The 14959-nt window shown below is 33.7% G+C and overlaps 1 protein-coding gene across 5 annotated transcripts in view; it reads right to left on the bottom strand.

Annotated features, from left to right (window-relative positions):
* The window catches only part of LOC102105327 (solute carrier family 12 member 7), a 62523-nt gene that overhangs the window by 23795 nt on the left and 23769 nt on the right, over positions 1-14959 (bottom strand). For all 5 annotated transcript variants that reach the window (XM_088052925.1, XM_088052933.1, XM_088052943.1 and 2 more), the window contains exons 8-15: positions 12782-12993; positions 8467-8634; positions 6966-7064; positions 6248-6305; positions 5379-5553; positions 3441-3559; positions 2654-2752; positions 665-784 (exon numbers count right to left, since the gene is read on the bottom strand). In XM_088052925.1, the coding sequence (XP_087909051.1) occupies positions 665-784; positions 2654-2752; positions 3441-3559; positions 5379-5553; positions 6248-6305; positions 6966-7064; positions 8467-8634; positions 12782-12993 (1050 nt within the window). The remainder of the gene's footprint in view (positions 1-664; positions 785-2653; positions 2753-3440; positions 3560-5378; positions 5554-6247; positions 6306-6965; positions 7065-8466; positions 8635-12781; positions 12994-14959) is intronic.

The raw sequence follows: 14959 nt of genomic DNA, 5'->3' as shown, positions 1-14959 counted from the left end.
TCTTACTATTTTCTTTCAGCATAGGGTGTCTTTCCTTAGAAAAGGATAGCATGCACATTTACTGATCATAATTACCTGAAGTCTTTGTATATGTTGTTTAGTTGTTGTTTTGGGGTTTTTTTGTGTTGCTTGCTGGTTTTGTTTTTTGGTGGTTTTTTATGAACACAGCATGCTCTTTAAGACTCATAGTTGATCAGAATGTCCTACAGGTATGACCATCTCTTGACAAATGTGTACAGTGCAAAGTATGTTGCAATTTAAAGATTAATTCTAGAGAGTAAGCAAGTCCACAGACAGAAAACTAGAGTTTGAACTTCTGCACAAAGTAATATTATTTTATACTTCTGTAATAGCTGCCGCTTGATATTGAGAGGTAATATTCCTGAAGTATCAAAAGTTTACATCATCATCTCTGTTCCCACAGGAGTTTCCCAGACTTACTGGTTCTTATTCCTGTCACTCCTCAGTGTTGAAAAGTTTGTAACAGAGCTTCCAGAGAAATTCAAATCTGAAAACTTATAACCCTTAACAGAGATCAGATCTTACCTTGTTTCAATGAATACTCTGAACTTTATTACTTCAGTTGTATCTATTTTACACAAAAGAGCTTTTTGCTGAATAGTAAAGATATTAAATATAGAATAAATAAGATATATGGTCTTACCCTCTATATTCTATGTATTTGTATATACATCCTGCGATTAGCATGGCAACCAAAGCATAGTACCAAGAGCAAATGAACATCAAGGCAAGACATAAACTCATCCCCAGGAATGAAAGAGTCCTAAAAGAAACCATTTTTTTCCATTTTTTTAAATAGGCATGCAAATGTTCTACAAAGTTAATTTCTTATTTAAGTTAACTTCCAAAAAGGCCTTCATCCTTCAAAGGCTATTTTTTAGCTACTATAAGATAAAAACTACATTGCCCCAATTTAGCTTATACAAAAAGATTGCATTCAGAACCTTTGTGTGACATGAATAACGCATCTAAATTAGATAAAGCAATAGATTTACTACATTTGTCAGTTTTGAAACCTCAGTACCTCCAAGTAAGGTCAGTTTCAAAACACATTATCACTTATTACTGTTGATTTGAATTTAAGCTAAAAAAATTCAAACAGTAATAAACAACTTTGTTACTTCCAGCAAAAATAGCTGATTAGTTTAAATTCAAATGGACTAATCAGTTCTAATCTCTACGTCTGTTGTGGTCTGTCTCTTGGCCAATAACACAAGTCAACAGAATACAGAAAAACATCTTCTAAAGGTTACAAATCAAGAAGACTTGATTTTCAGACTGTAAGCTGAAAAAATTACAAAAGCATTTCCAAACTTAAGTCTATATGCCTTGTTTGCCTACACTTATGAAAAATATATGTAAATCATCTCAAAATGGACAGTTCTGTGTAAACTTTTAGTTATATACAACCTCCCAAATTCATTTTCACTTGATTTCCAAATTAGAGCTAACTTTGACTATATTGACAAGGTAACATATTGACATTGACAATATAACATATTAACACTGAGTTAAATTTTAAACTAAGGAAACGCTTTCTACCAGTTCTGAGGACATCAGTCTTGCATTTTGTGTAAAAGAACAACAGCTGCTCTTTTATGCCTGAATTAATCTCAGACTCTACTTTCACTCAAAAAATAAAATACCATCCCAATTCCAGATGAACATTGCAACACCTGCTTTGGCTAAAATTAGTCACGCAGTGAGTTGGCTGCCTCACTGATGTCTCTGAGAAAAATATAAAAAGGAATTGTTGCCAAATGTATGTATTTGGAGGGCTAGATGTCAAATTAGTATGTAACTACTAGGCAGATTCAACAAGTTTTTCAAAGCTAAAACTGCAACATTTTATTTTCACTCAACTCTTTAAAAGGAAAAATCATAAGTAACTCTTACATCATAGAATCACACCAGCTTATCTACTAAATGCTCTAGCATTTAAGGTTATTTCAGCAGTAAAATTTCTCAATAGAATTATTTTTAATTAAATTATGTACTTTTAAGATACAGTTAAAAAAAACAAGAAGTTTCCCAATCTTTGTTTGAGATGTTTAAACTCTTAACCCATTAAAATAGACTAAACAGAAAGAACACACTTTCACCTTTTGTATTATTGACCTTTACTCACTTTTTAAAGGGTTCACTTCCGTTATCAAATGCAATGTCCAAAGCATATTTTAAAACCAGTCATCACATTATCAATGAGCCAACTGATGCATATCGAATGAGATTTTTTTTCTGCAGAAGTTTTGAGTTTGTGTATTTTTTGCATAACCAAAATGAAAATCATCCTAGACTTCCTGGACACTTTTACCAGTTCTAATTATATATACAAGGCAGATTTTATAGTTTTTCATTCTCATGTTCACACAGAAGATCTCTGGGTTTCTAAGCAGAATAAAATGTCATCCTCTAACCCCTTTCCAAACCATCTGTATTAGCCACATGTTTTCATGGTCACCGTAATTACTATGGCGCTATGCTAAACACATGAAAACAAATTATGCTCTTATTGAGTGCATGAATCATAACTCATTCAAGTCAGAAAAGAGATTTTATTGTTGCAATAAAATCAACAACTTAGGGCTCCATAGTTAGTTTTAACTCTTCTCAATGAAGAAATATTCCCTACCAGTGGTAATACTTGAAACGTGGTCTCCAGTTGGGAGTTCGCAAAAGCGTCTGAACTGCGCAAGCCAGATTTACAAACATATAGCACATAAGGAAAAACCTGTTAAGAAAGGAAGAGCATTTTCTAATAAGAAATGTACTAGTCAGATGTGCATTAAAACGTAAACACAATCCAAAAAAGGGAAGGAAATTGTCCACTTTCCTGTTACACCATGTTGACAGTGATCAAGAGAAAACAAAACCTACATTATGACTACTTATAGAATATTAGGCTTCAAAATATGGTACTCCCATAATATAGACCCTCAAACACATATTTTGGAGACAAATGTGGCAAATAACTGACAATCATGGTGTGCCATTTTTGGCTGAGACAGAGTTAATTTTTATCTCTTTCTATAGTAGCTCAGATGGTATCGTATTCTGGACCAAGTCAATAAAATAAAATTCTATTCATATTCTAAAACATTGGATTTTGTCTGTCTCTGTTAGAGGCACTTGACCTACATTAGCAGTAATTGTTATTTTAAAATACAAGTCTTTTAAAAGTTGAACATATTTTTATTAGCATTCCAGATCTCTCTCAATGAAAAACATTTTTGTGCCTAGAAATTAGTTCAGGCAAAACATTTTGTTGTTTCATATTATTTCCAGGATCAAATATGAATATAATTTGCTAGAAAACAAAGTCTAACACATATTATTTCAAAAAGAAAAACAATTACTAGTTAATTTTAAAAGACAACACTATTTAGCTTAAGAAGACAAAACACCACACTCATACTTACATTGAAAGAATCGGTGCTACACTGTCCAAAGAGGCTATCAAAATTCCTATTTCACAAATACCAGCAGTGAGGAGCAGCGCCCAAGTTGGTTCCCCATTTGCTTTTCCATGACCAAATATCTAATTCAATTCAAGTTTACAGTAAGATTAGGGAAAGCTGTTCATTATACAGTAATAAACAGTGGTGCAAATCATGAACTAACTTATTCAGTTCTAACTGGAACTAAAAGTAGTTACTAGTTACAAAGGAAGATGATGCAATCTATATTACAAAAAGCCAAAACTAAAATTGCAAACCACACATTTCCAATATGAAATATGCTAACCTAAAGTAAGCAATGACTACATAACATTAAAGTCCTATGGCAGATGTTGTTGAAATATGCTTAAGAAAATTAAAAACCATATGCCTGAGATTCATGCCTAGTAAAAAGCTAATATAGTTTAGGACAGTACTTTTTAAAACACAGAAATTAGGTGTCAGTTCAGTACTTATCAACATAATATTGTCCCTTGAAGAGAACTTAGATAAGACTATGATCCTGCACAGAGCCCTACCAAAAGTCATTCTGCACGTGGTAATTTCCGTTGTGGAGAATTCTATCAAGCTATACTGGTGACAGATGGCAAAATGCTTTACCTGAGGTGGTATTTATTTTCCCCCATATTCCCCCATTCAATTACAGAAATTAAGTCATCATTCATTCTCCATGCTGTTGTCTTCTTTTAGCTTCCTGTCCTCCATCAATTTTCCTACCATTATATTAAAATTCCTTTTCTTTCTATTCACGTTTCAAGTCTTTTGTTTTTTTTTCCTTAAATACATCACACTCTTGCTTCTATAATAATTTCCTTGCATTTCCTTGATTGTCCATGCCGTAACTATATCACTCCGAAACAGCAAGTGCATCCTCCAGTGTCAAATCCCTCTTTTAAACATCCTGCTTCTCTTCAATGCCCTTTCTCTCACTTCGCAAACCACAAATCTTTCCTTTTTGTTCTTCATTCCTTTGAAGTCTAACGCTGAAGACATCATAACATCATCCTTTCTCTACCAAATTTTTTCTGCTTCAGGCAGAAGTAAATTTTTCTTGTTTATATTTCTCTATACTACCCAAAATATAGAACTTACTGCATGACAACCCCTTTCCACTGACAAGTCAAACCCCACCAACTACTCAGTCCCTCCATAAATACTTAGTGTATTTATTTCCTGTTACAGATACAGATTGTCTTGCAAGTCTTGAGGTAAGCTTTCAAACTCCAAACTTCACCACAGAGATCATAGCTTTGCTCTCCAGACACTATTATCTTCTGGAGTTTTTTGGAGAAGCAGCCCAGCAATAATTCTCTCATAACCTTCTCTTTGCCAACTCCCTTACTTTGAGAAAAGTCTGATTTATTTCTTCTTAAAACATGCACACAGATGTTGGAACAAATCTTCATGTTTGGAGTCATGGGGATAGAATTCTATTGCTACATCTTTGCGGACTTCATTTACCTTACAAGAATGATTAAAAATTAGAATTTCATCTCCATAATATGTGAAGTTTTATGCAGTTTCATAGTGAGATTAAATAACTGTTCATCAATACAAGCAGTAAACACAGCCTAGAGTCTACAAGTTCAGTTTTTAGTTGCTCCTTAGTTCGTTTATTTCCATTTATAGAATACTATATTCTCAGTTTGGAACCACTAACTTTTATGTGTAAAAGCAAATATAATTAAATTGCACTGCACAAAAATATTTGAGCTCAAACTTTGTCCTACAATAACAGAGTGATCTATTATTCTACACAAATAGAACTGAGCTCCAAAATATTTTCTTCACATTTTACAGGAACAGCAGAAATAATGTGTCTTTTTCTTATTTTTTTTTTTGGTCAAAATAGTAGCTGCATTGGAAGTACTGTAACAAGAACAAAGAAAAAAATCTCACTTGAATAAACGGTACAATGCCGTCCCTTGCAATGGCCTGCAGCAGCCGGGGTGCCCCAGTGAGACTCTGGAGACCAGCACCACATGTTGAAAAGAATGAACCAATCACAATGACCCATGGAGAAGGCCAGGCCAGTGTACCAACCACCAGATTTCCATTAACTGCTTCTCCAAACCTTAGGAAAGAAGAGGGGAAACAAAAATAATTAATACAAAAAGAATCAGTAGGCATTAAAATAACTTTTGCTATAGCTTCAACACCCACATTTCAATCTTTCTGGACACCACCACTTCTTAACAATAAACACTATGTTACAGTATGCACCATAAGATTTCCCAACCAAGCAATCTCTCTTTATTGTGCTGTTTTAATCAGGAAATTACATGGTTGAAAGCCAACATGACTCCTGATGTACTACTGAGATTTTAAAACAAAAAATAATGGAAATCATAGGTCTGATGGTGCACTGCAGTCTTATAAACTCCCCTTGTCATGTAACTCTCAAATTTTTTAATTTGTTCCTCAAAAGCCTATTACTTCTCCTAAAGTAATATTCCCATATCCCTATCCATCAGCTCTGCAAATACTAATTATGATTTTCTTCATCAAGAACATTTTATTAGGCTGGTTCAACTTCACACATTTATCTTAGATTCTGCTTGTACTTTTTGAAGGCATACAGTCTAATGACCTAAGTAGCTTTTGCAGCCATCTCAGTTTAACAGACAAGCTTTCTCTCCAGTTTTAAACTAAGCAAAATAAATATATACCACATAGATATTTCACAGAAGAGCCATTAGTAAAGTCCTACTGATATAACCTATGATTATATATACTCCATGTAATATTAGAAGTTGAATATAACTTACTTATCTCTTAATATGACACCTTCTATACAGGCGCCAAACAACACTATACAGGAGAGATCTGTTACTGAGACTGAAGGAAGATTACTCTCTAAGAAATCACATCGAGGAAACTCCACCATTTTTCACCTAGGTATGAAATGAAGATGTCCATGACAATGAAGTATGTGTGTGTATTTCCTGGTTGCTTTTTTGTTTGGTTTTTTTAGTTCTTCCCTGCTACATTTTTTTTAGTTCATGTTCTTTATGACTGTATTTGATTCACAGTGATTTGTGAAGTATTGGAAGTAGCCAGCTCATATATCATGCAACAGAACAGGTATTTTCTCATACAAATAGTCAAGTACTTGTGTACTCTAGGTTGTAAATGACCAACAACTTCTATTGCTGGTTGTTGGTTTAAGATCTGGTTATATTGAGTATGACAACAATCACCTAATGCTAGAAACCTTTGGATCACTTGACTAAAAACATCAATTATATCTTGGAATTTGAAGCACTAGTAGAATACATATATTTGTTAATAAAATTTGACAAATTTTAATAACATTTATAAATAATACTGATATTTTAGACAAATACAAAATATTTCTTTTCAGTTAATATTTCATTCATTTTCTACTCAGGAAACTCTAATGACTTTCCATTGAAAAACTTGTGAAATACCTACAAAAAATCTACAGAATGTAGACTAGAAAAAAAGGCAGAATATAAAGGATACAAATAAAAGATGTAGTTGAAATAGCCAAAATTGTTCCAGTAGGAATAGATTTCTGAGCATCCTTTAGATCTCCAGATCTGTTTGAACCTGCCATAATACCTTAAAAAGAGACAAAATTTATGTCATAAAAACAATTAATAATAACTACATTATAATATCCATGATAATAACTAATATTATAAGAACATCTAATTTTAAGCCAAATTTAACTCGAAGATTACCAATGGAGCAGGCTACAGAAGTATATTATAATCCTGCACAAATCTTCGATTTATATCTTCATTTTATTCAGAAATCTGTGTTACTACCCACTTGAATAAGCAAATCCTATAAAGGTCAGTAAAAAGACAGATTAAAAAAAAAAACTTTCAAACATTACCTCAGAATCATTCTTGAAATGAAGAACTACAAGGAGTAGCAATTTTGCTACTGGGGATGTATGTTATAAATTAATAGGGACTTAGCAATTTTAGCCAGTGTGATCTAATACACTAACTTTCTACTAAGCAGACCATCACAACAAGCAGATGTAAGCAAGCAAATCAATAAACTAACAAATAAAAACTTAGAAGCAAAAAAGAAAGGAGCAGGCAAGAAAAAGAATGGTTAGAAAAATCACATGTATGCATCCATGTGAATCTTAAAAAATAATTATTTTGTAGCACATACTGTGACAGAAGGGAAATAACCCATACAATAACTAATTCCGCCATCTCTTCTGAATTTTGACCTGACCACTGGAAGCAAAAATATGGAAGCTAATATCAAGATTTTCCAGTGCAAAAACACTGTCAGACTTCATGGAATGAAACATTAACCATGGGTTCAAATATGATGGAATGTTGGTAAGAGTTCTGAAGTAAAGAAATGGGAGCAGTGGGGTTCTAACAGGGATGCTTCCACTTCATAACTAGCAAACAGTGCTGAGACTCCTTATTGGAGTTCTAGTCTGTTACTTGATATTACAATTACTTCAGCTGGGACTTCTGAAGAAAAAACATGTCTGTTTTTTTCAGTCAAGCGTGAGCTGAGTAAATTAAATGCAACTACTCTAAGCTTGAAAAAAAAGTCTACACAGTTAATATGGCAAAACAATATTTGACATGTAAACAAATCTCAGGAAGTTAACCAGGCAGCTTGGACACCTGAAGAATCATTTTAATATTAAACTGTTCTCTCATGCCTTTGAAGATTAAAGCATTATAAAGGTATGCACCTTATTTTGAACAAGCATTTAGTAACACAAGGGTTTTGCTTTCTTTGCAGACAAGAAATGGCCCTTAAACAGATTTTTTTGTTTAAGTTCTATAACTTCCAAAAGTCATCAGCCATGACCTATATCTCCCTAGCACCAGAAGGTTTTAGGTGCATCTACTCAGACACAGAACTAGCAACAGCATGAGTCACCTATAAGATTGATGAAAATGAAAAATTTTCACATGGAAGGCTTTTTTTCAGATATAAGTACACATCCACATGCAAGAAAAATAGTTGTGTTTACCTGTCACAGATGGGAAATAAATCCCTACAAGCATTGTGAAGTAGGTCATGATGTCTGTAAAAACATAAGGAAGCCCACTCATTTTTGACTCTTCCGATCCAGCAACTGATGGCTGATCTTTTTTCTCAACAATTGATCCTTTTTCTGAATAGACACTCCAGAGATTATCTACAAGGTGGGGGAAAAAGCAGAAGTCAGTGTCATCTCTCTGTTTTAGGATATCAACTAGTGAGAATGCTATAATCCTGGGAATCAGATGCCTTTTTCTTACACAAAAATCATGTCATTTCCCAGTATGATTAATACAAATTGTAACTGGTGGGCATTCCAGTCCATGCCAGTAAAAATGTGAAATGTGTCCTTCAAAATTTTCTCTTCCTTTAAAGGAAAGTTGTGTTATAGAATTAAATTCTAACATATTTGTAGAATGTACAGGCACACAGATATACCATTGTGAAAAAATAAGGAAACTTATCTCCAGGTTCAGAGAATCTTAGTATACAGTAATGTTTCCTGGTCTCGTATTTTGAGGAGCAGTATGAAAAATAAATATTACTTAACAGTAATTTGAGTTGAGACCTGCTGTACAGAACAATCCTGGATAACAGTTCAGGATTCAGCTGTTAATGGCAAACTATTTCCACATCTTTAGCCAAAAGCAGGGTAACCAGACTCCAGACCACCACTGATAAGCAAAAAAACCCCAGCAGAATACGGCTTAAATTCCCCAGCAAACTAAGTATGTTTGTTTGAAGACTGATAGGTCAAAGAGCCAGTAACTTTTGAGAGCTTACGTTTGTGGAAAACACTGGTTGTGTACCTTGATAAGATTGTGAGAACAGACCACACTGATTCTTATTTGAAAATGAGACAAGTTGTCCTCTCATATGTAAGAAAACAAAGTAGATACTCTCCTGGCCTGTCAAGAAGGTAAAGGATTTTATAGGAAGGAAATAAACAATTCCCATGGACTGCCAGGATGATCAAATAGCCAATTTTTAGACATCCTGAACAACTTCAGGGAATTTAAGTACAGTATTCTAAGCCTTTATAATATCAAAAAGTAACCTTGAGCACAATAGAAGATGGACTTTGAACTGTAAGTGGCCAAAGATAGGGTACTCATACACAGATTTTTAACAAAAATCTTACAGTCGGTAAGCATATGTGGAAGTGTGCATGAAAAACAGAAGAGAAAGCAGAGCAAAGATTAAAAGTATTATTTACTAAGAAATACTATGTGTATTACTACAATCAGATGAAGAGGAGTAACAGACTGATCTAGAGGTAAGACTGAAGCCATAAGAAGAGTTAATGAAACAAGAGAATTTTAAATTTCAGGAATTTTAGCAGAGATTTTATGAGTGATATAAAATAAGACTATATTTCCAAATTAGCATCTATCTACCCACTGTGAAACATAGGAAGAAAACCCAAAAATCAGTTTGAATTGCCAATCAAAACCACTTAAACTCTTAATAAGCAGCTTGTGCCCTTTATTCAGCATAACAAAGGAGTGATAACGACCTGAGTACTGCAATGCATAAAACTTAATGTAGAACTCTGCATGCCAGCACAAATAGGTAAAATCAGCTTAGATATTTTCTTAAATAGAAATCACATTCCCATTTCATAACATGTCACACAGAGCTTTCCATACTCATTTTCCCAAAAGTGATAATCCAAGTGGACTTAAAAGCTAGGATGAGAGAAAAAGAATGACTTTTCAGAAAAGTACAGACATTTGGCCCTTCTAGGACCACTCCTTAATTGTTAAGGTTCCTCTAGCAGCTAACATTTAGGACACCTACACAAGAACTGGTACAATGTATCAGACTAACACAGTACCAACGTCAGAACAATGTTGATTTAAGCTACTTGCAGAACTGTATTATATTTGTTCAGGTTATAGACATATTTAGTCACTTGCAAAATGACTTATGATTGTTAAGACAACATTCACAGAAGGCATATAAGAGATGAATACTTACTGTATATGAGTGCCCAATACATGGTGTGAGGAGTTAGCACACTTCCTGAGACACCCAGTCATGGCATCTGAATATTCCCAGTCACAGCCCAAGAAAATTTAATGTGCAGAGCCTGCAGCTCCAAAGTCTTCACACAACGCAGAACATACATCAAGTGGAAGAAAACTCTCCTTGAGAAATCTCTGCCACGAGAGCTCAAGCTTACACTAGGTATCATAATGTGTGCTCACACTCAGCAAGTAAGACACCTAGTTTTAGCATTAGGTGTAACTAGAATAGTGAAATGCATTGCTACAGAGTAGTTCTTCTTCACAGAAATGTTAATCAGTGAACAGAAGGAGAGCGCATATTTTCAAAAGCAGGAAAAGCCATTTCAGCCTGAGATCTCCAAGAACACTGAAAGACCTGAGGTTGACGTGAAATAGTATTGATACCCAAGGAGAACGGAAGGCCATCTCTATCACTGAAAAGTGTTTCAAGGAGACACAGAAACTAAAGACTCATGAATAGCATCTGTACATGAACAGTCAATAGCAACAATAGCAGTTTATACAGGCAATAAACATGGGAGTCATCTTTGAGTTCTGAAAAACTCAGTAGTTATTCAGAGCTTTTCTGGAGTTTTGAAAAACTGGGGAAGCCTCAACTCAGCTTTTGTAAAAGAAAATCGTCAAAAGTATTCAAATTCCTTGAGGGAAACATAAATTAAGGCAATCCAGTTGGATCAGTCCATCTGTACTTCCCATGTTTTTAAAATATTCCACACCCAAGGAATCTACAGCAGACATTGGATAAGAGGAAATCTCCTCACATGGATAAAAAACCATCAGCTCAAAGACAGAAAACAACAGGTAAAAGTAGATGGAAATATAGCTTTGTAATGCAGAAGAGCCACCAGTAAGCTTCTACAAGAATGACCACCAGGATGTAACTAGTGCTATCCAGTGCACGCGAACAGCCCAAAAATAGGAGCTAGCACCAAGGTGAGAGCCTGCTGGCAATTCTCAGTTAATTCAAATTTTTAGAAGGAAAAACAACTGCAATGAACTTAAAAAAACAAACAAACAAAAAACTTCTGAAATTCAGTAAGTAAACATAATGGAATTGATGAAATTCACTATAGGTAAGCAAGGAGTAGTGAATACTGGAAAGCATGCTGCTCACACTGAGCATTCAGCAGACTCCTGGTCTTTAATGATCTTAAGAGATATGTGAGAATAAATTAGAAAAATATACTTTTATACAGGATTGCTTGTTCAATGAAACATTAAACTGATTGGAACAAAAGTACATCTTTACAAAAGCAAAAAAAAATACTCAGTACTCAGCCTGAAACCTCCAAAAAGTAAAAGAACAATTGAAATCTTACAGGGTAGCAAAAAATTGTAACATACAGCTGACTTGTGAGCTGGGGCAGGAAATGCAAAATTATTCATGAAAAACTGTAGATATACATATGGTAAATTTTAAAATTCAGAGAACAAACTCTAAGTTACATTTCTCATACCAAGCAAATAATTTAATTTTTCATTGAGAAAATTATTTTTTTAAAAAAACACAAATTTGGATTCAGAGAAGCCTATGATTTATTTAGTATCTTTTAATGTATTTGTACACTTTACATGTGATATTTTTAACTGGAGTACTATGGCAGCAGTGATTGTCTAGTGTCCCTATGTAGCATATTTATATAAATCAAATTTTATTTTAAGGGAATGCAAAGGAGAGGTATCAGAGTATCCATTTCATTCCCATAAACTTTGTGTGTGTACAATACAAATTATTACACATTTAAGACAAATCCTATGACTATATGCAATTTGAATTCTAAACTGCCATAGCCATATAGATCTGTAAAGAGAAGAAAATCTATACACTTTGCAGACTGCTTTTCTTGAATTCAGTCACTAACTTGTACACATTGGACAATCCACAGAACTTCATTCTCATTGCACCACCTGCTAACTGGAAACATGTTCTCCCTCAGGAGAGTTTGAAAATGTATTAATAAATAGCTTATTAAAATGTGTGTTTGGCATACACATTTTAAAAAAGCTGCAATAAGTACTTCATTACCTTTTTGACTGAACAATGGCTTTTGAAAGAGAACCTATAAAACTCCAATTACCCTCATATTAAAGCACTTGATACTAAAATTCTAAAACCAGATGAAAATTTTATAGGAAGAAGCTCAAGGTACCAGTCTTTCACACAGGTTAGGGATAAAGATACAATGACAGACTAGGCCACTATATTACTAACCAGCCATTGGCCATATTAATAATGTCCAAAAAACTTTTAAATCACTGTGCTTTCCAACTTACCAGTTAGAACTCCACTCATTATTCCTGGAATTCCTTGGATTTCTGTTACATTATTCAGACTAAAGTAGTCATCACATGTAGCATTAAGCAAAGAACTATCACAGAACAGGCGCCACAAAGGTGTAGTCTTTGTTTCATTATTGATTTCAGTAAATTTGGCACAGACCTCAAAGTTGCGTTTTGACAATGTACGGTTTCCAAGGAGACAGATACTATAAACAAGAAAAATAAATCAGTGTTCCTTCAATACAAGCCTTTCCTTGTCCATTAGACTTCTTCAGAAACTTGTTATTTATACTATCTATCTATCTTAAGGCCTATACTACATCTACTAAAACAGTATATAGTTTCTACATCTAAAACTATCATCAATAGCTTTTAAAATATGGAACAAATGTTTCTACTTTATGGTATTGGCAGCTATTTTGCCTCCTGAATTCCTCCTTAGAAAGTACAATCAATTTAAGCAGGTAGACTACTATGTAACAGTGATCATGATGCATTCAGTCCTACAAGAAGAAGTAAAATTAATACTTTATAAACTTAATTAAAAAATGAGGCTGACAAAGAAAATATGGAAGTAAAATTATGCAATTAAATCATGCCCTTCCTCTTCTAGCAACTAAAAACTTTAGATTATCCTCAAAAATATTACAATCCACAAGGAGAATGACCATCACATACATAAGCCAGGAAAAAGTAAACCGCAAAATTTAACAACAGTGATGGAAATACAAATTAAAGAATCACGTATTGGGAAGCAAATTACTTCTTTCAGGAATGAAAGAAAATTAGAAGAGTCCAAACAGTTGTCAAAATCATATTCCTACCAGCACAGAGTATTAAGGATTTAAGTATTTTTCTTTGCTAAACTATACAAAAGATGTTTAGGATTCCAGGCTTGCTTAAAAATGGAATTATATATATCCATGAACACAAAAGAAGGAACATCAAAGAAAACATGCAGGTTAGGCAGATACACCAGTGCAGCTTCAAGGTATTGCATTACATGGAAATTGAGGAGATTTAACAGAAAACTGCTGCTAAAGAGATCATCTTGCCACTTGCCTTCCTTATTTTTCTTTCTAATCGCTACTGATTTGATGACTCAATAGATGCAGGCTCAAATGATACAAGCAATGGAAACTTATGTCAGTTTGATTCAACTGGGGGATCTTGAGGTAAACTATTTTACTACCTATACAATGGACAAATTTAATGGAGGTTAGTGATATCAACCTAATTAACCAGCTAAATGGAAGCTGTTTTGTTCAGGGTTTTTTAAACAGCCACCATCAGATCAGTCTTACCATTATATAAAACTGCACTCAAGTTTCTCATTTTGAGGCAGACTCTAAATGTAAACCATTAAATTCAGGAGAAAATAAATTCTTTTTATATTTTTCCCCCCAATACAATTATATGACAGTAGCAGCCACATATGAGGTTTCCAGGAACTTGGTAATAAGTCTTACCTATACTACACATCCACATAAACTCTCTTTTACCTATACAAATGACAAAAAGATATTACTACTTCCCCACTAGAAGTTACTGTAAGAAACACAAGTCTTATTCAGAAATATGTCAACATTTTATACGTAAAATCATGCTACAGAACAGTCCACAAGTACTGCTCTAATGTTCAATTTGTAATGTAATTACCAACACTTCAAAGTAATATTGAATTTGTAACAATCATACAGCAAAGGATAACTCTTATTGTGAAGTGCCATGCAAGACTGAAGTTATCAGCCTATTCTGAGCATGTCTTAAGCAACATCATTTTGTTTCCTCTTTCAACAGAGAAAGATGCACAAAAAATGCAACTCATATAACTGGGTAAAGTAAAATGCAACTAATAACTGGAATAAAGAGGTAACTCTTTTTGAACAAGAATTAAGCACACTGAGGATCTTGAGAAGCAATATGTCATGCATAACAGTAACAAAATTTTATTTTTTTAACAGGAAAGCCTTCACAATCATAACTGAATTTAAACACTTAAATGTTTCCATTTTAAGTAGGGAATTACCAAAATTTCTTCATAACACAGAAAGTTTAAAAGTATGTTTCTTCCGTAACTATGGTTCATAGCTACAATGGGTTTTTTGACCTTTTTACTTTATTCTACAGGTTTTTAGTTTAAATTTTTAGATAAAGCAGTTACATTTACTC

The sequence above is a fragment of the Pseudopodoces humilis genome, chromosome 1 (genome assembly GCF_049639895.1).
Source record: "Pseudopodoces humilis isolate 2021_Gansu_Grassland_sample_001 chromosome 1, ASM4963989v1, whole genome shotgun sequence".
Lineage (NCBI taxonomy): Eukaryota > Metazoa > Chordata > Aves > Passeriformes > Paridae > Pseudopodoces > Pseudopodoces humilis.
The sequence above is the reverse complement of the archived record's forward strand: the minus strand, read 5'-3'. Positions and strand labels throughout refer to the sequence as shown.